Source organism: Capra hircus, chromosome 15 (assembly GCF_001704415.2).
Source record: "Capra hircus breed San Clemente chromosome 15, ASM170441v1, whole genome shotgun sequence".
In the NCBI taxonomy this organism is placed as follows: Eukaryota; Metazoa; Chordata; class Mammalia; order Artiodactyla; family Bovidae; genus Capra; species Capra hircus.
Window position 1 is genome coordinate 38226098 of NC_030822.1, and position 19305 is coordinate 38245402.

At 39.8% G+C, this 19305-nt stretch overlaps 1 protein-coding gene across 1 annotated transcript in view; it reads right to left on the reverse strand.

Moving 5' to 3' along the window:
• The window catches only part of STK33 (serine/threonine kinase 33), a 100762-nt gene continuing 86302 nt past the window's right edge, over positions 4846-19305 (reverse strand). Inside the window, exon 12 of the mRNA XM_018059501.1 lies at positions 4846-5660. Coding sequence (XP_017914990.1) covers positions 5451-5660 — 210 coding nt within the window. The 3' untranslated portion in view covers positions 4846-5450. The remainder of the gene's footprint in view (positions 5661-19305) is intronic.

Genomic DNA, 19305 nt, shown 5'->3' on the forward strand with positions numbered 1-19305 from the left:
GTCTAGCCCAGGAAATACTGGCTGCCGTCTCTCCACAAGAACTTCCTCTTCAGGGGCCAGTGAGGATGTCAGCTGCTCATCTTCTACCTGCAGGTCCCTGGGTCAGACTGGAAATGCTGACTCCTGGGACTGTGCAATTGCCCTGAGGATGGAGACATCTTTCTGTGTTGATGAGAAGAGTCTCTCCTAAACAACAGCGTGATGTCAGGATCTTGTCTGCAGAGCCTGCCATGGGTAAGAGCGTCAAAGACTGTCTTGGTCTCCCAAGGGCAGGGAGATTGATGTCACCTCTGTGTCCATGCCAAGGCTATGTCTGGTCTGGAGATTCTGCAGGGTCCACTTAGGAGAAGTTCATACTAGGGGGAAGAGCGCACACTGCATCCATGGACCTGTCCTCTGGGAGGTCTGTCCTTTTGGAGAGAAGGCCCTCTTAGGTCTTTACCCTGAGTTCACTGCATCCCTTGAGGATGTCTGGGGTGGAACCGGGCAACTAAGAGGGGAAGGCTCTAGGATAGCCAGTGGTGACACTGCAGTGGCCCTATTCATCTTCTCAGTGTTCCACTGTCCCTCATGTGCTGCTGCTTGAAGTGAGGCCACCGAGGCAGCGGTGGGAACCCCTGCAGCTCCAGCTGAGGGCTGCTCTGGATAATTTAGGGAACAGAGAGAGAGAGAACAGGGAGAGCTCATTATATCAGCAACTGAGGGAGGCAGCCACCAAAAAAGCGAGCCAGACACTGAATATGGCCTTTCTTTGAAGAACAAAAGCAAAGAAAATTGGCTCACCAATGAGAATTTAGTGATAGCCATGTACTGAGCACAAATCACCATCAGTCCTAAGCCTGCTCACTCAGAAAATACCAGATCCTGAAGAGTAAAACTGAACTATGTGAGACCTCCGAAGAGTGAAAATTTTACTCTAAAATGCTCTGTAAAGTGATTTTAGTGCTTGCAGAGATGAAACATACAGCCTCTTGTCTTTTAGGCTTCCTGTGCTCAAGACTCTGCTGAGCCCTGAGTCCACAGTCAGGAGATGGCAAAGGTGGCTCCCATCCCTGTGGGTCTTCTTGACTGTTACAAGTCAAGCATTTCTTTCTTGTTGACTCCCAGAAGCCATGGTGTGGGACCTTCTGGGTCCACACAATCTCAGATCCAGCTGGGCAATGCTAGACTTATCTCACAGGGTCCAGGTTCCAACGCCAGGATCCTCTCTCCTGCTGCCACCCCCCTCAAGCCCCAGTGACCACCCAAGGGCATCAATTTCAGGAAGAACGCATTTACACTTTCCAGTCTTCACTTGGCAACCACAGACAAAGTTGCCCCAGGTCAGAACCATGCAGAACTGACAAGGGTCTGGATCACCTTGGGTCCCAGGAGGAGAGAGATGGTACATACTCAAATGGGGTAGTTGAGACTCTAACAAAGAGACTAGTTGCAAAGGTACTGAGTTTAGGGAAACCCAAAAAAGAAGACACAGACCCACAGACAGTAGCCCTGGTCTTGGCTTGAAGGCGGGGGGACACAGCTGTAAGGGGGTGCTGTTGGCAGGAGCTGGAATCTACAGAAGGAGAATGCAGAGACTTCCCAGCAGCCCAGCACCAGGGGAATCAGGATTGCTCTCCCACCCTGGGTGCCTGCTGGTGTCCCCCACTGACAGAATCCCAATGAACCCAGATGCCAAGAGAACCTATTAATGCAATCCTGGAAGATCACCTCCTTTGGGTGGGGAGGGCAGAGAGGTTCTGAAGGGGCAGATGGAAAGTATCCAGCCCAGAGTCATTTCCCAGAGTCCACAGCTCCTTGGTCTCCAGGCAAGCGCAGCCATTACGGAAGACAACTCCCCTGACCAATTTGAAAGCTCTGCTCACTGCTGGGAATGCATGTTTGAACAAAGCCTTTTATTCTCTATTCCAACAGCAGTGCTGGAATTTAAAAAGCTTCATTTTCAAGACTGGCTGCTTTTGATCTTTCTAACCTGGAACTTACATTTTGGAGTCAAATAGCATTATTTAAACAAAGCATTTCAGTGATAAGCACAAAATATTTTGTATTTTTTCTCCCCCACCCCCAACACCACAGAACATTCCTATTCAAAATGTAAGGACAATTCCACGGCCACCTCTTAAAACCAGAGCCTCTCTCAGGTTGTTTCCCCCGGTCTTCGTTTCTTCAGCCTGTATCCTCATCTCAGCGTGCTGGTGTTCAGGCCACGAGAGGGGCTGGTCCTCCTGCAGACTGGCCTGGAACAAGGACCACGTTAACGACCCTATGAGCACTTCCATCCTCTGACTCCTGCTTCTGGGTCTGGCAGATCCACACGTTGTTATCTAGTCAGTATTCTTTATTAATTACACTTTGTTCTCTTTTTTGCTCCCCCGATCCCAACCCATTTTCCTTTCTTTTCTAAGTCCCTCTCTGACATCATCTTGTTCTCCTCCACCGACCTTCTCCCCAGCCTCCCAGCCTGAATTTATTTTTTATCATATCTCTCATGTCTGGACTTGTCTGTCATTCAAGCCAGAGTGCTGATCGGCATTTGCATTCCTTGGAAATCACACCTGCTCTGCACTGTCCTGGGCAGAGTATGTCCCTGTGGGTCATAATGAAGCCCACGCTTCCGTGCTGTGGTACACAGGAGGTGTCAGAGTGATTATCAATGTCTTGGAGTAGGCCTATCACCCCTGAAAACGCCTCTGAAACAGAAAAGTGACTATTTTCACAGCTATGAAAGCAGATGGAGAAACTGAGGCTGCAGATCCCCAGATATTAAAGAGGTACACAGTTGGAAAACGAAACTCAGACATGGTCTGGCCCAAGTGTGTTCCATAAAAATAAATGACAAAAATAATTTGAAAATTCCCCTTAGGAGTGAGCTAAGTTCCCATCAAAATGAAGGTCTGGACAGAGGAGAACTAACAGAATGCATCGTATGGTAGAGGGACAGTTGGTCTGGCCTGGTGCTAAGCTGGGGAAAGGTATAGAGGCACTTTGCTTGGAAGCTCAGTTGTGCCCGACTCTTTGCGACCCAGTGGACTATAGCCCACCAGGTTCCTCTGTCCATGAGGATTCTCCAGGCAAGAATACTGGAGTGGGTTGCCATACCTTTCTCCAGGGATCTTCCTGACCCAGGAATTGAACCGGGGTCTCCTGCATTGCAGGTGGATTCTTTACCAGCTGAGCTACCAGGGACACACTAGAAGGTTATAAAATCATTTCACCTTTTACTTAGTGCATGGTTCTGGACCTTTACTCAAATTTACTCAGCAGAATTACTTACTTAAGACTAAAGAGAAATATGGATAGAAATTTGGATGCCATTCATTTTAACAACAGAGTTCTCCAACGCATGACACAGAAGAAGGTATCACCATGAAAATAAGAGCATTTTGAACATAGAGAGTGTTCCATTTTTTAGCCCAGGAAGTTGGCAGAACCATAGCCACTGTCCCAGTTGACTTTTCTGCCAGGCGACCAGCCACCTCACCTCTGCCTCTGGGGGCTCCTCTGGGAAGTGGGCATCTCCACGTACCTGAGGTTGGTTTCTCCACAGGTGAACAGGACATGCTCTTCAAAGATAGCTCACTAATCCCGGAGAGAGGGTTTATAGGCTCCTGGTAGGACTGGAAGTAATAATGAGGAAGGAGAAACCTTGTAGAAGCTTCATCTTCAGGTTTCTCCATTTAAAAAAAATTATTATTTATTTATTTAATCTTTGGCTGTGCTGGGTCTTTGTTGCTGTGCACAGACTCTCTCCAGTTGTGGCGAGTGGGGGCTACTCTTTGTTGTGCAGAGTGGGCTTCTCATTGCAGTGGCTTCTCTTGCTGCGGAGCACAGGCTCTAGGGCTTGGGGGGTTCAGCAGCTGTGGTCCATAGGACCACAAGCGGGCTCTTGGGCTCTAGAGCGCATGGGGTCAGTAGTTGTGACACTTAAGCTTTGTTGCCCCGTAGCATGTGGGATCTTCCTGAACCAGGACAGAACCTGTCCCCTGCCTTAGTAGGCAGATTCCTGACCACTGGACCACAAGGGAAGTCTCCAATGCCAGTTTTAAAATAAAGTGGAGACCATGTACACTAGCCATGTTTTGGCTGGCAGATTCCCTCTGGGGAAGCATATTGAATGCGCTGAGAAAACACTGGCTGAACTACTTAGCCAGGAGTGACACATATCACTGTTATCTTTGACCCATTTGGAGGCCCAGCTGTGTCTTCCAATTAATTGCAAGAAGCACAGCTACTATCTTCAGTCACTGGGGGAATTTCTATGCGATTAGTACCTGCTCAGCTGGCTAGGTGTGGGGCATTTTGGAGGCCCAGAGGACAATCCCACGAGGGCCTGGAGTGATGTGTAGATTACTACTTTATAACAGGAAAAGCAGATACAAATTGCTTCCTGAGAGTTTGTCTGTGAGGCCAACGGAACCATCTCTTCACGCAGTGTGATCTAGAATAGCAAAACTATTTGTCCAGGTGCAAAGGATCTGCCTGCAATGCAGGAGACACAGGAGACGTGGGTTTGATCCCTGGGTTAGGTAGATCCCCTGGAGGAGGGCATGGCAAACCACTCCAGTATTCTTGCCTGAAGAGTCCCATGGACAGAGGAGCCTGGCAGACTATGCCCCGTAGGGTCGCAAAGAATTGGATATTACTGAACGACAGAGCACACACAAAGGAGACCTTTAATACTAAGCGAAACCCTGTACCTTCCCCTATGTCCTGCCTCATGACCTTCCCCAAAGATGTGTGCCTACCTTTGCAGCAGCAGATCAAGCTCAAAATATGCTTTTCAGGGCCTAGAGGACCTGATTATAGTCACCTCTTATTAATATAAAAATTAATGTGCATGGGTAACATCTGTTTTTTATTGATTAAATCAATACACTGGGAATTTAGCAGCAAGTTAATGGTAAACAGTTACAAAATCTATTTTTCTACATTTAAAATAAGCTGTCTTAAACAATCTACAGCAATCTAAAATCACAAGAACACACGTGAATGGCTGAAGCACTTCAGCTGTTATGCCTATGGCAAGTTTATTAGTAATTTCCTAACAAATCTCCTAGTGCAAAGTGCACATAATCATCTGGAGCCTCTACTACCATATTTGGCTCTCAGTTTCCCCTAAAAATAATTGTGCCTAAACGTAAGAATCTTAAGTAAAACTGGGCAAGTGTGCCCACAGCTTTGCTTTGAGGGCATCCCCTCCTCTAAATAACTCTCGAAAACACCTTGAGTTGATTTCAGCCACACCTGCCATCAAGTCTGTTGGTGTCTGTCCTTCAATACCACGCTGCTTTGGAGATGAGGAACTTCAATTCTAAACTGGTACAAACACTTGGCAGGGCTCAGTGCAGCTAAAAGGCTAAAAGCTCAGCACAGTACTGTCCTTTTCCCCTCCTACCCCTTCATTCTTAGCACTAGAAAGAGCAGCTCTGTTTCTGCACCATTCAGCATTGTTAGGGCTTCTTTTTGGATCTAGGCAGGGCAAAGGATTTAGCAGTGCCTTTGGCCGCTGTTCCTTGGCTTGAAGTCACAGGTGGTTTCTCAACTTCTCCCTTGAGCTCAACTGGAGGGAGTCTATTACCTACAGAACCTGTAAAACTTGTGTCAAAGTTGTCTATATTTTCCTTCTTACTGGGCACAGGAGTCTTTTCATAAGCAGTGGGCTAGAAATAAAAGAAAAGGCCTGGATTAATGTTCAGACACAAAGCAATATACATCAGTTCAAAGAGGCAGGGGCTACAAAGTTGCCCAGGATGTACAGGCTGAGCTCTCTTCAGATATGAGGTATAAACTAATCATATTGTGAAACTGTCATTAAATGCCAAAGAAAGCTCCAGTAGCTCCTTTAAGAACACTGAATTCTTTAGTGTATGGGGCAGAACAAACTACAGGCACAACTTCAAATCCACTGCCCTACAAAATGGAAGTAGATATCTAGTACCATTCATACAGGGAAGTCCATCTGAACACAGCTGTGGTCATTCATCTTTACAGACTTCTAGACGAGCCTGGAGAAGGCAATGGCAACCTGCTCCAGTACTCCTGCCTGGAAAATCCCATGGGTGGAGGAACCTGGTGGGCTGCAGTCCATGGGGTCGCGAAGAGTCAGACACGACTGAGCGACTTCACTTTCACTTTTCACTTTCATGCATTGGAGAAGGAAATGGTAACCCTCTCTAGTGTTCTTGCCTGAGAATCCCAGGGACGGCGGAGCCTGGTGGGCTGCTGTCTATGGGGTCACATAGAGTTGGACATGACTGAAGCGACTTAGCAGCAGCAGCAGCAGCAGACGAGCCTTCAGTGACAAGCACATTGTGACTGTCCTAACTTGGTATAAGGTTGCAGCATGTGGCCCTCTCCTCACATGTTCACCCTTTTCTGCCTTGATTCCATGGCCTGGCTTCTAACCTTAGTCACACCACTTGGGCAGGAATGAAGACTCTTGGAGTCTTGATGCCTCACACTTAAATGAGGAAAATGATATTTGCACATTTACCACATGGGCTTATGATGAGAACGAACTACTCTGGTGGCCATGGAAGTACTTTGTGAGCTTTAAAGCATGAAACAAGTCAAAAGAATTTTAATCGGCAGTTGTGTTTTCTCAGGTCACTTCACCCCACAGTAGAGGAAACGGTCTCTAATCCTGCTGTTGTGAGGGAAGCAAAGTCCATTTTGACCTTAGACTCATTTTATTTTTTAATTTTTTATTTTTTTTAATTTTAAAATCTTTAATTCTTACATGAGTTCCCAAACATGAACCCCCCTCCTACCTCCCTCCCCACAACATCTCTCTGGGTCATCCCCATGCACCAGCCCCAAGCATGCTGTATCCTGCGTCAGACATAGACTGGCGATTCGATTCTTACATGATAGTATACATGTTTCAATGCCATTCTCCCAAATCATCCCACCCTCTCCCTCTCCTTCTGAGTCCAAAAGTCCGTTATACACATCTGTGTCTTTTTTGCTGTCTTGCATACAGGGTCGTCATTGCCATCTTTCTAAATTCCAAATATATGTGTTAGTATACTGTATTGGTGTTTTTCTTTCTGGCTTACTTCACTCTGTATAATCGGCTCCAGTTTCATCCATCTCATCAGAACTGATTCAAATGTATTCTTTTTAACGGCTGAGTAATACTCCATTGTGTATATGTACCACAGCTTTCTTATCCATTCATCTGCTGATGGACAGCTAGGTTGTTTCCATGTCCTGGCTATTATAAACAGTGCTGCGATGAACATTGGGGTACATGTGTCTCTTTCAATTCTGGTTTCCTCAGTGTGTATGCCCAGCAGTGGGATTGCTGGGTCATAAGGTAGTTCTATTTGCAATTTTTTAAGGAATCTCCACACTGTTCTCCATAGTGGCTGTACTAGTTTGCATTCCCACCAACAGTGTAGGATGGTTCCCTTTTCTCCACACCCTCTCCAGCATTTATTGCTTGCAGATTTTTGGATCACAGACATTCTGACTGGTGTGAAGTGGTACCTCATTGTGGTTTTGATTTGCATTTCTCTAATAATGAGTGATGTTGAGCATCTTTTCATGTGTTTGTTAGCCATCCATATGTCTTCTTTGGAGAAATGTCTATTTAGTTCTTTGGCCCATTTTTTGATTGGGTTGTTTATTTTTCTGGAATTGAGCTGCATAAGTTGCTTGTATATTTTTGAGATTAGCTGTTTGTCAGTTGCTTCATTTGCTATTATTTTCTCCCATTCCGAAGGCTGTCTTTTCACCTTGCTTATATTTTCCTTTGTTGTGCAGAAGCTTTTAATTTTAATTAGATCCCATTTGTTTATTTTTGCTTTTATTTCCAGAATTCTGGGAGGTAGATCATAGAGGATCCTGCTGTGATTTATGTCTGAGAGTGTTTTGCGTATGTTCTCCTCTAGGAGTTTTATATTTTCTGGTCTTACATTTAGATCTTTAATCCATTTTGAGTTTATTTTTGTGTGCGGTGTTAGAAAGTGATCTAGTTTCATTCTTTTACAAGTGGTTAACCAGTTTTCCCAGCACCACTTGTTAAAGAGATTGTCTTTACTCCATTGTATATTCTTGCCTCCTTTGTCAAAGATAAGGTGTCCATATGTGTGTGGATTTATCTCTGGGCTTTCTATTTTGTTCCATTGATCTATATGTCTGTCTTTGTGCCAGTACCATACTGTCTTGATGACTGTGGCTTTGTAGTAGAGCCTGAAGTCAGGCAAGTTGATTCCTCCAGTTCCATTCTTCTTTCTCAAGATTGCTTTGGCAATTCGAGGTTTTTTGTATTTCCATACAAATCTTGAAATTATTTGTTCTAGTTCTGTGAAAAATATGGCTGGTAGCTTGATAGGGATTGCACTGAATTTGTAGATTGCTTTGGGTAGTATCCTCATTTTCACTATATTGATTCTTCTGATCCATGAACATGGTATATTTCTCCATCTATTAGTGTCCTCTTTGATTTCTTTCATCAGTGTTTTATAGTTTTCTATATATAGGTCTTTAGTTTCTTTAGGTAGATATATTCCTAAGTATTTTATTCTTTTCATTGCAATGGTGAATGGAATTGTTTCCTTAATTTCTTTTTCTACTTTCTCATTATTCGTGTATAGGAATGCAAGGGATTTCTGTGTGTTGATTTTATATCCTGCAACTTTACTATATTCATTGATGAGCTCTAGTAATTTTCTGGTGGAGTCTTTAGGGTTTTCTATGTAGAGGATCATCTGCAAACAGTGAAAGTTTTACTTCTTCTTTTCCAATTTGGATTCCTTTTATTTCTTTTTCTGCTCTGATTGCTGTGGCCAAAACTTCCAGAACTATGTTGAATAGCAGCGGTGAAAGTGGACACCCTTGTCTTGTTCCTGACTTTAGGGGAAATGCTTTCAATTTTTCACCATTGAGGATAATGTTTGCTGTGGGTTTGTCATATATAGCTTTTATTATGTTGAGGTATGTTCCTTCTATTCCTGCTTTCTGGAGAGTTTTAATCATAAATGGATGTTGAATTTTGTCAAAGGCCTTCTCTGCATCTATTGAGATAACCATATGGTTTTTATTTTTCAATTTGTTAATGTGGTGAATTACATTGATTGATTTGCAGATATTGAAGAATCCTTGCATCCCTGGGATAAAGCCCACTTGGTCATGGTGTATGATCTTTTTAATGTGTTGTTGGATTCTGATTGCTAGAATTTTGTGGAGGATTTTTGCATCTATGTTCATCAGTGATATTGGCCTGTAGTTTTCTTTTTTTGTGACATCTTTGTCAGGTTTTGGTATTAGGGTGATGGTGGCCTCATAGAATGAGTTTGGAAGTTTACCTTCCTCTGCAATTTTCTGGAAGAGTTTGAGTAGGATAGGTGTTAGCTCTTCTCAAAATTTTTGGTAGAATTCAGCTGTGAAGCTGTCTGGACCTGGGCTTTTGTTTGCTGGAAGATTTCTGATTACAGTTTCAATTTCTGTGCTTGTGATGGGTCTGTTAAGATTTTCTATTTCTTCCTGGTTCAGTTTTGGAAAATTGTACTTTTCTAGGAGTTTGTCCGTTTCTTCCACGTTGTCCATTTTATTGGCATACAATTGCTGATAGTAGTCTCTTATGATCCTTTGTATTTCTGTGTTGTCTGTTGTGATCTCTCCATTTTCATTTCTAATTGTATTGATTTGATTTTTCTCTCTTTGCTTCTTGATGAGTCTGGCTAATGGTTTGTCAATTTTATTTATCCTTTCAAAGAACCAGCTTTTGGCTTTGCTGATTTTTGCTATGGTCTCTTTTATTTCTTTTGTATTTATTTCTGCCCTAATTTTTAAGATTTCTTTCCTTCTACTAACTCTGGGGTTCTCCAACTCTTCCTTTTCTAGTTGCTTTAGTTGTAGAGTTAGGTTATTTATTTGACTTTTTTCTTGTTTCTTGAGGTATGCCTGTATTGCTATGAACTTTCCTCTTAGCACTGCTTTTATAGTGTCCCACAGGTTTTGGGTTGTTGTGCTTTCATTTTCATTAGAGTCTATGCATATTTTGATTTCTTTTTTGATTTCTTCTGTGATTTGTTGGTTATTCAGAAGTGTGTTGTTCAACCTCCATATGTTGGCATTTTTAATAGTTTTTCTCCTGTAATTGAGATCTAATCTTAATGCATTATGGTCAGAAAAGATGCTTGGAATGATTTTGATTTTTTTGAATTTATCAAGTTTAGATTTATGGCCCAGGATGTGATCTATCCTGGTGAAGGTTCCATGAGCACTTGAAAAAAAGGTGAAATTCATTGTTTTGGGGTGAAATGTCCTATAGATATCAATTAGGTCTAACTGATCTAATGTATCATTTAAAGTTTGCGTTTCTTTGTTAATTTTCTGTTTAGTTGATCTGTCCATAGGTGTGAGTGGGGTATTAAAGTCTCCCACTATTATTGTGTTATTGTTGATTTCCCCTTTCATACTTCGTAGCATTTGTCTTACATATTGCGGTGCTCCTATATTGGGTGCATATATATTTATAATTGTTATATCTTCTTCTTGGATTGATCCTTTGATAATTATGTAGTGGCCTTCTTTGTCTCTTTTCACACCCTTTGTTTTAAAGTCTATTTTATCGGATATGAGTATTGCCACTCCTGCTTTCTTTTGGTCTCTATTTGCGTGGTATATCTTTTTCCAGCCCTTCACTTTCAGTCTGTATGTGTCCCTTGTTTTGAGGTGGGTCTCTTGTAAGCAGCATATAGAGGGGTCTTGTTTTTGTATCCATTCGGCCAGTCTTTGCCTTTTGGTTGGGGCATTCAACCCATTTATGTTTAAGGTAATTATTGATAAGTATGATCCCGTTACCATTTACTTTTTTGTTTTGGGTTCGGGTTTATACACCCTTTTTGTGTTTCCTGTCTAGAGAATATCCTTTAGAATTTGTTGGAGAACTGGTTTGGTGGTGCTGAATTCTCTCAGCTTTTGCTTGTCTGTAAAGCTTTTGATTTCTCCTTCGTATTTGAATGAGATCCTTGCTGGGTACAGTAATCTGGGCTGTAGGTTATTGTCTTTCATCACTTTAAGTATGTCTTGCCATTCCCTCCTGGCCTGAAGAGTTTCAATTGAAAGATCAGCTGTTATCCTTATGGGAATCCCCTTGTGTGTTATTTGTTGTTTTTCCCTTGCTGCTTCTAATATTTGTTCTTTGTGTTTGATATTTGTTAATTTGATTAATATGTGTTGACCTTAGACTCATTTTAAAAATGATCACTTCTCATTAAAAGAAGCTGGGCATAGAGTTCATAGAGCAGAGAATGTCTCAGGAGACCTATACAAGCAGGATGGGGGATGAGACATAGGGGTACAAATGCAGCAACTGCTTATGTACATAGAATGATCTGGAAAAGGCTTGCAAGCTTAATACTCTGGCTAACTGAAATTATATATAAGAGTTAATAACCAGGTTAACAATTTTCAAAGAATGTGAAAAGGTTACATGTAACACAAAACAAATAAACCTCATGTGTGTGTGTTGTTAGATTTTGTTTTTTTTTAATCACTCTTATCACACAAGTGACCATGTTCTACACATGGCTGTAGGCACTTCATATATATTTGTCCAGTGAATAAGTGACCTCCCAGGGCTTCAGCAAAGCCTCAGGTCACTTACGGATTTTTGGTACCTATATTTCAAGAAAGAGAAACTTTACCAGATGTTTGCTTATTGCAGACAGCCCTTAAACATGTGCCTCTTCAGACCATCACTCATGTATGACTTTAATAATAGTATATGTCAGTTCTTAAGTTGATAATTTTTGCACACTGAAAAATTAATTTGTATAAATTTGGACATGTAAAAAGGTGTCTTTTTACATGTCTGTTTTCTGTTTAGATTCATTTTCTCAAGAAAATTTCTGGATTGCTTCTCTGTGTAATGTTTCAACGAACAGAAAATAATTAAAATGTGCTAGCGTTCAGTAATACAGGTTGTGTCTTCTCCTTGAAAACTCTTTACACTTAGCAACAGGCTAACAGTATAACACCCATGATATTCTAGAGACAGGCTGAAGAAAAGTTGCTTTGTTTAAAAAATACAGAACTGGTCCCTAGCCTGGGCATTTAAATTCATAAAATTTTAGTTTTTTAAAAAATTTTAAGTCACTTAACATACAAATTCTTTTAAAAGGCGAATCTGAGTTTAACCTCTTTTTTGACATTTCCACCTCTTGAGTTATCACCTAAGTAGTTGAAGAAATGCTTTTCAATGTGTCCACTGCAACTAATAATCTACAGAATAGAAATAGAGACAGTCATTTTCCCTTTAATGTGTTCATACTCATATCTGGTTTAACATTTTCATCCTTCTTCATTTTCCATTTGTTAATGTACTTGAGTCATTAAAGTAGACTCAGAAGCTGAAGTCATCAAGAAGAAATACTCAGAAACAGCCTCCATGGGCAAGATTAGTGATATAAATATTGTCTCTCTCTCTCTCTTTTTTTTTTTTCCAGAAACACTTGAGGTTCTGGTTTCTTTGGATAAGATATCTTAAGATAATTCCCAGAATTTCCTGGCAAAGTGGAAGGAAAAAGGAAACTAAACCAAAATGTTTGGTTACTTCAGGGTAGGAACATGGTATGTCTCAATTTCATTTAGAACAAGATGAGAAAATGATATTACTCAGCCACATTTATCTATTTTACTTATATAGAATTTTAGTAAATTATTTTTTTAAAGGTAGTACCTTCCCATGATTTAATATCCATAGCATTCAAAATCTCCTCCTTGCTCCCCAGTTAACTCAGCTCTGCCTCCCATTGGAGACAACGAATAACTGTCAATTTACAGTGCACGTTCCCAAAGAAATTTTATGGAACTTCAAGCAAGTATTAGGTGGAACCAAATGGAATTGGTCATTATTTTTTCTGTCAAAACAGCTTAATAATGGCAATTTTATATGGTTTAATCTAATCTATATATCAATACACTTTCTTCTCACTTTTTAAAACAAATGGGTAGCCCACTGTAAACAGTCTTTAAACCTTGATATTTTTAAACTAACAATAGTCTTGAACATCATTCCATGTCAATACATAAAAGAGTTCTCACTCTTCTTTCAGCATATGCAGGGTCCTCATGTCTGAATGCACCATAATGGATTTAGCCAGCTTCTTGCTAATGGACATTCAGGTTGCTTCTAATCTTAACTGGTAAAAAGAATGCTTCTGTGAATAATCTGGTACTTGTGTCATTGTGCACATGTGTAAGGATATCTACAGGATATATATTTTAGAAGTAGAACTTCTGGGTCAAAGTTGTATGGGTTTGTAATTTTGAGAGACATCATCATATTGCCTTCTGTTGTAGCTGTACCAACTTATACACTTACAGAAACATTATGAGTACCTACTTTCTTATTTCTTTTTCTATTTGGTATCAAAAACTGATGAAAACGAATACAGTCAACCATAATTTGGGGTTATTATGACTCTATTTTTATGTTTTTGCTTTGCTTGTTTTTTAAATTGAAGTGTAGTCAATTTCGGCTTCCCTGGTGGCTCAGTGATAAAGAATCCGCCTGCAATACAGGAGACGTGGGTTCGATCCCTGGGTCAGGAAGATCCTCTGGAGAAGGAACTGGCAAGCCACTCCAGTATTCTTGCCTGGGAAATCCCATGGACAGAGGAGCCTGGTGGGCTGCAGTCCATGGGGTCACAAGTCCATGGGGTCACAAAGAGTCAGACAAAAATTAGCAATTAAACAACAACAATAATATTTAATTCACAATGCTAGGTTAGTTTCACATATATAGCAAAGTGATTCAGTTCTATATATATTCTTTTTCAGATTCTTTTCCATTATAGGTTACTATAAGATACTGAGAACAGTTTCCAGTACTATACAATAGGTCCTTGTTGCTTACCTATTTTATTAGTAGTATGAATATATTAATCAAAACCTCCTAATTTATCTCTTCCCCTGCTCCTGGTATCCCCTTTGGTAACGCCAAGTTTGTTTTCTATGTTTGTGAGTTTATTTGTGTTTTGTAAATAAGTCCATCTGTACCATTTTGTAGATTCCACATATAAAAAATATTATGATATTTGTCTTTCTCTGACTTACTTCACTTAATATGATAATCTCTAGGTTCATCCATGTTGCTACAAATGGCATTATTTCATACTTTTTATAGCTGAGTAATATTTAATATTCCATTATATATATATATGCCACATCTTATTCATTCATCTGCTGATGGACATTTAGGTTGCTTCCATGTGTTGGCTATTTTAAATTGTGCTGTTATGAACAAAGGGTGCATGTATCTTTTAAAATGACTGTTTTCTCTGCAAATATGCCCAGGAGTGGGACTGCAGGATCATATGGTAACTAGTTTTTTAAGAAACCTCCATAGTGGCTGCACCAATTTACATTCCCACAAACCGGGAGGGTTCCTTTTTATCCACATTGTCTCCAGCATTTATTATTTGTAGGTTTTTTAATGATGGCCATCTGACTAGTGTGTTTTTGTAGCTTTAATTTGCATTTCTCTAACAATTAGCAATACTGAGTATCTTTGCATGTGCCTTTGGTCATCTATATGTCTTCTTTGGAAAAATGTCTACTTTTTGATTGGGTTCTTTGATTTTTGGATATTAAGCTGTATGAGCTGTTTGTATATTTTGGAAGTTAATCCCTTGTTGGTAGCATTATTTGAAAATATTTTTATTCAACCATATTTTAACTGAGTTTCAAAATCAGCCTGAAACTGGCTGCATGGAAACAAATCACAATGTTTGTTTATTCTTTACTCCCTGGTAACATTAATGCAAATCTATTACCTTTATGCAAATATTTATTGCAAATGCTTAAAAGCTTTTGTGTGGTATGTGTGTACCTTGTAAAACGTTATGTGTGTATGTACTTTACCATTTCTCTTTGCTAATCTGAAGTTGCATTAAATTTAGGATGCCATTGTTTAGGAATCAGAATCATTAGAGCTTTCCTAAAGACTGAGCTTTCCTTCTTAAACATCCCCTCACTGAAACTGTTCTCTACAGAAATGTGGATGCAGGCTGGCCCACGTGGTGCTCTTCAGGCCAAGCTATAGATTTCTTCACCAAAAGCGAAGCCTCTCATCTCCTTGGAATATAAATAACCAGGGCAAATTCCAACTTCCATGCTTTTCTCTAGGATTTTTTGAAGGTTTCTTCTGTAGGTTATAGGTTATCTAAAATTTCAGTTTCTCTTTTTCTTCTCTCATAGTTGATGCGATTCTTTAGGGATCTATGCTGTAACTGATGCAATTTTACAGTTTTGTATGTTTTGTAAGTATTAGAACAGAGAAATGGAAAGTGAAATTTCCGTAGCCAAGGCTAGAAGTTACTAAGATCTTCCAGGCCATGAAAGGTGCATAGAAGGTGATGAGCTCCCATAAGATTGTATAAAGGGGGAGAAAGATGAGAGAGGAATCTCCATATTCATTTCTAGGGGGAAAGAGGCTATCTAAATGATCATTATGAGATTTTTGGTCATAACTATTAGTCCAAAAGAACACCTAAAAGACACTATAGATTGTTCTCCAAGAGAGGATCTAAAATTCATTGCAAACTGCTCTAAAGATACTGCTGTGCCATACCACTGCACAGTGACCAAAAGAACCTGGCTATCATCAGAAAGCATCTTAGAAATCAAAGAAAAAATTCTTCTATCCTTAGTTATCATGAAGAATTCATACCTGAAATTCTGCAACCAGTCCGAATAGATACAACGGGACCAGAGAAGGTTTATATACAGGCTATTGATGTGAGAATGGATGGAAGTTTCTTTATAAGAGTTAATCAATCTAAATTTATAAAGAATAAGAGGAAATATGCTGTCTAGCGCTGTGGAGCTAGACAGCGTCTCGAGTGCTGCAGTCAGGATGGTTACAACAGGGGCTCACCTAAGCAGCATTTCAATTGTTCCTCATCTTTGGTGAACTCTCACTGTCTAGGACTGCTGAAGAACAGTCATTCCTACTCGAGGTAGAATAATGGATTAAGATAACCTTATATGGTTTCCCCCACCCAAGTTCCATTTTTCAGTAATCCAGCACCATGGGCCTGATTTCTCCAGATCATATTATTAATCTTGAAAAGGGGACTCCATATGTGCCAAGTGATATACATAACAAGAAAACTGGGCTAAGTGCACGTATTTCATTATTCACTGGCATAACTTTAACCTGATAAACTCATCTGGATATAATACATGCAAAACCTGTAAGCTCTGGGCATATCCTTGAAGTTAATACCAGTACATGATTACTAGAAACACTACCATTTCTCTGAATTTTGAGTAAAATACATGCTATTTAAGTAAAGTGGTTTATCACCATAGCAACCATTTCTAGAGTCACACATTCAAATTATAGGCCTGCACAAGGTCCAAGTGACAGAATATTCTGGTATAAGTTTTCAGCTATAGTTTTACTAGCTCTCACAGTCCTGTGCTTTTCAAAAGGAAGAAGGAAGGGAAAGAAAAGCAAAGGGAAGAAGAGAAATTGAATTCCAAATATATATCAATATATTTCTTATATAAGGCTACTTACATAAAGAGCAAAGCTAGTGGAGGTGATGGAATTCTAGCTGAGCTATTTCAAATCCTAAAAGATGATGCTGTTAAATGCTCCACTCCATATGCCAGCAAATTTGGAAAACTCAACAGTGGCCACAGGACTGGAAAAGGTGAGTTTTCATTCCAATCCCAAAGAAGAGCAATGCTAAACAATGTTCAAACTACAGTACAACTGAGCTCATTTCACATGCTAGCAAGGTAATGCTCAAAATCCTTCAAGCAAGGCTTCAATAGCATGTGAACCAAGAATTTCCAGATGTACAAGCTGGATTTAGAAAAGACAGAGGAATCAGAGATCAAATTGCCAACATCTGATGGATCATAGAAAAAGCAAAGGAATTCCAGAAAAACATCTACTTCTTCTTTGACTACACTAAAGCCTTTGACTGTGTGGATCACAACAAACTGTGGAAAATTCTTAAAAAGACAGGAATACCAGACAACCTTACCTATCTCCTGAGAAACCTGCATGCAGGTCAAGAAGCAACAGTTAGAACCAGACATGGAAAAACAGACTGGTTTAAAATTAGGAAAGAAGTGTGTCAAGGCTGTATATTGTCATCCTGCTTTTTTAACTTCTATGTAGAGTACATCATGCAAAATGCTGGGCTGGATGAAGCACAAGCTAGAATTGAGATTGCCAGGAGAAATATCAATAACCTAGATATGCAGATGATGTAACGCTAATAGTAGAAAGCAAAGAGGAACTAAAGAGCCTCTTGAACATGAAAGAGGAGAGTGAAAAAGCTAGCTTAAAACTCAACATTCAAAAAACTAAGATCATGGTACCCAGTCCCATCACTTCATGGCAAATAGATGGGGAAACAATGGAAACAGTGACAGACTATTTTCTTGGGCTCCAAAATCACTGCAGATGGTGGCTGCAGCCATGAAATTAAAAGATGCTTGCTCCTTGGAAGAAAAACTATGACCAACCTACACAGCCTATTAAAAAAAAAGAGATATCACTTTACTGACAAAGGTCCGTCTAGTCAAAGCCATGGTTTTTCCAGTAGTCATGTATGGATGTGAGAGCTGGACCATAAAGAAGGCTGAGTGCCAAAGAACTGATGTTTTCAAATTGTGGTGTTAGAGAAGACTCTTAAGAGTCCCTTGGACAGCAAAGAGATCAAACCAGTCAATCTTAAAGGAAATCAACCCTGAATATTCATTAGAAGTACTGATGCTGAAGCTAAAGCTCCAATACTTTGGCCACCTGACACAAAGAACCAACTCACAGGAAAAGACCCTGATTCTGGGAAAGATTGAGGGCAGGAGGAGAAGAGGATGACAGAGGATGAGATGGCTGGATAGCATCACTGACTCAATGGACATGAGTTTGAGCAAGCTCCAGAAAACAGTGAAGGACAGGGAAGCCTGGCCTGCTGCAGTTCATGGGATTGCTTAGTGTGAGACACAACTGAGCAACTAACACTTTCACTTTTCATAGTAAGATATGCTCGTAAAAATTCTCTCATCTTTTACACAGTTGAAAACTTTAAAAAATTTTATGTTTATCTTTGAAGGAAAATATCACCAGATATAGAATTCCAAGTTGACAGGTTTCTTGTTTTATATTATTTCGCACTTAGCAGTTTAACAATGTTGTTCCATTATTTTCTGGCTTCCATTACTTCTGTTGATATGTCAAAATTGCTCCTTTGATGGCAATGTGCCTCCTCCCTTTACTCCAGATGCTTTCACAATTTTCTCTCTCTGATTTAAAGAACTAGTGGGCACAATTCGAAGCAACCACAGACGCCAAAGCATAGTGAGGGAATTCCTAAAGCAGGTAGCCAGAGAAAGAGACTCTTACATTCCATTCACCTAAGATAAATGAACCAACCTAAGATTTGAACTGCTAAGAAACAATTTTCAGTTTTTATCCAATCAACTAATTACCTGCTAAAACAGAAATGTCAACACTTTTTGAAGGAACACAGTTGAATTCAGAGTTTATACAACACAACATTTCCAATGTCCAGGATACAATCCAAAATTACTTAACGGAAATAATAATCAATAGAGACAGATTCTGAGATGAACCCAAATATTGGAATTAGCAAATAAGTGATTATCATTACTATTATCAATGATGTAAAGTGAAAAATTATATCATAAATAAAATAGGTCTCCATAGAAAAATAGAAATAATAATTTTAAAAAGACGCAAATAAGAATTTTAGAACAAAATATGGTATCTGAAATTAAGTATCAAACCAGACAGATTTAACAGGAAAATGGACACAACTGAGAAAAGAGTAACCCTGAAGATAGATCAATAGAGTGCATCCAATTTAAAGAACAGGTTGAGAAAAATGAACACAGCCTTGGAGGCTTACTGAACAATATCAAGTGGTCTAACATATGAGTAATTAAGAGTATCAGCAAAAAGAAACTGATTACAAAATTTCCCAAACTTAGCAAAAGACAGAAATACAGATCCAAAAAGTTCAGCAAATCCCAAGCAAGATAAATGTGAAGAACACGTCTAAGCAATATGACTGTCAAACTGCTGAAAACCAAAGATAAAGAGAGAATCCTGAAAATATTCAGAGAAAAGCAACACATTACATACAGGAAAAGAACACTTCAAATTACCAATGACTTCTTATCAGAGAATCCAACACCAGAAGGCAGAAGAATAACATCTTTAGAGTGTGGACCAAAATTACCTGTCAAACCAGAACTCTGTAAACAGAGAAAATGTCCTTCAAAAATTAAGACAAAATAAAGACA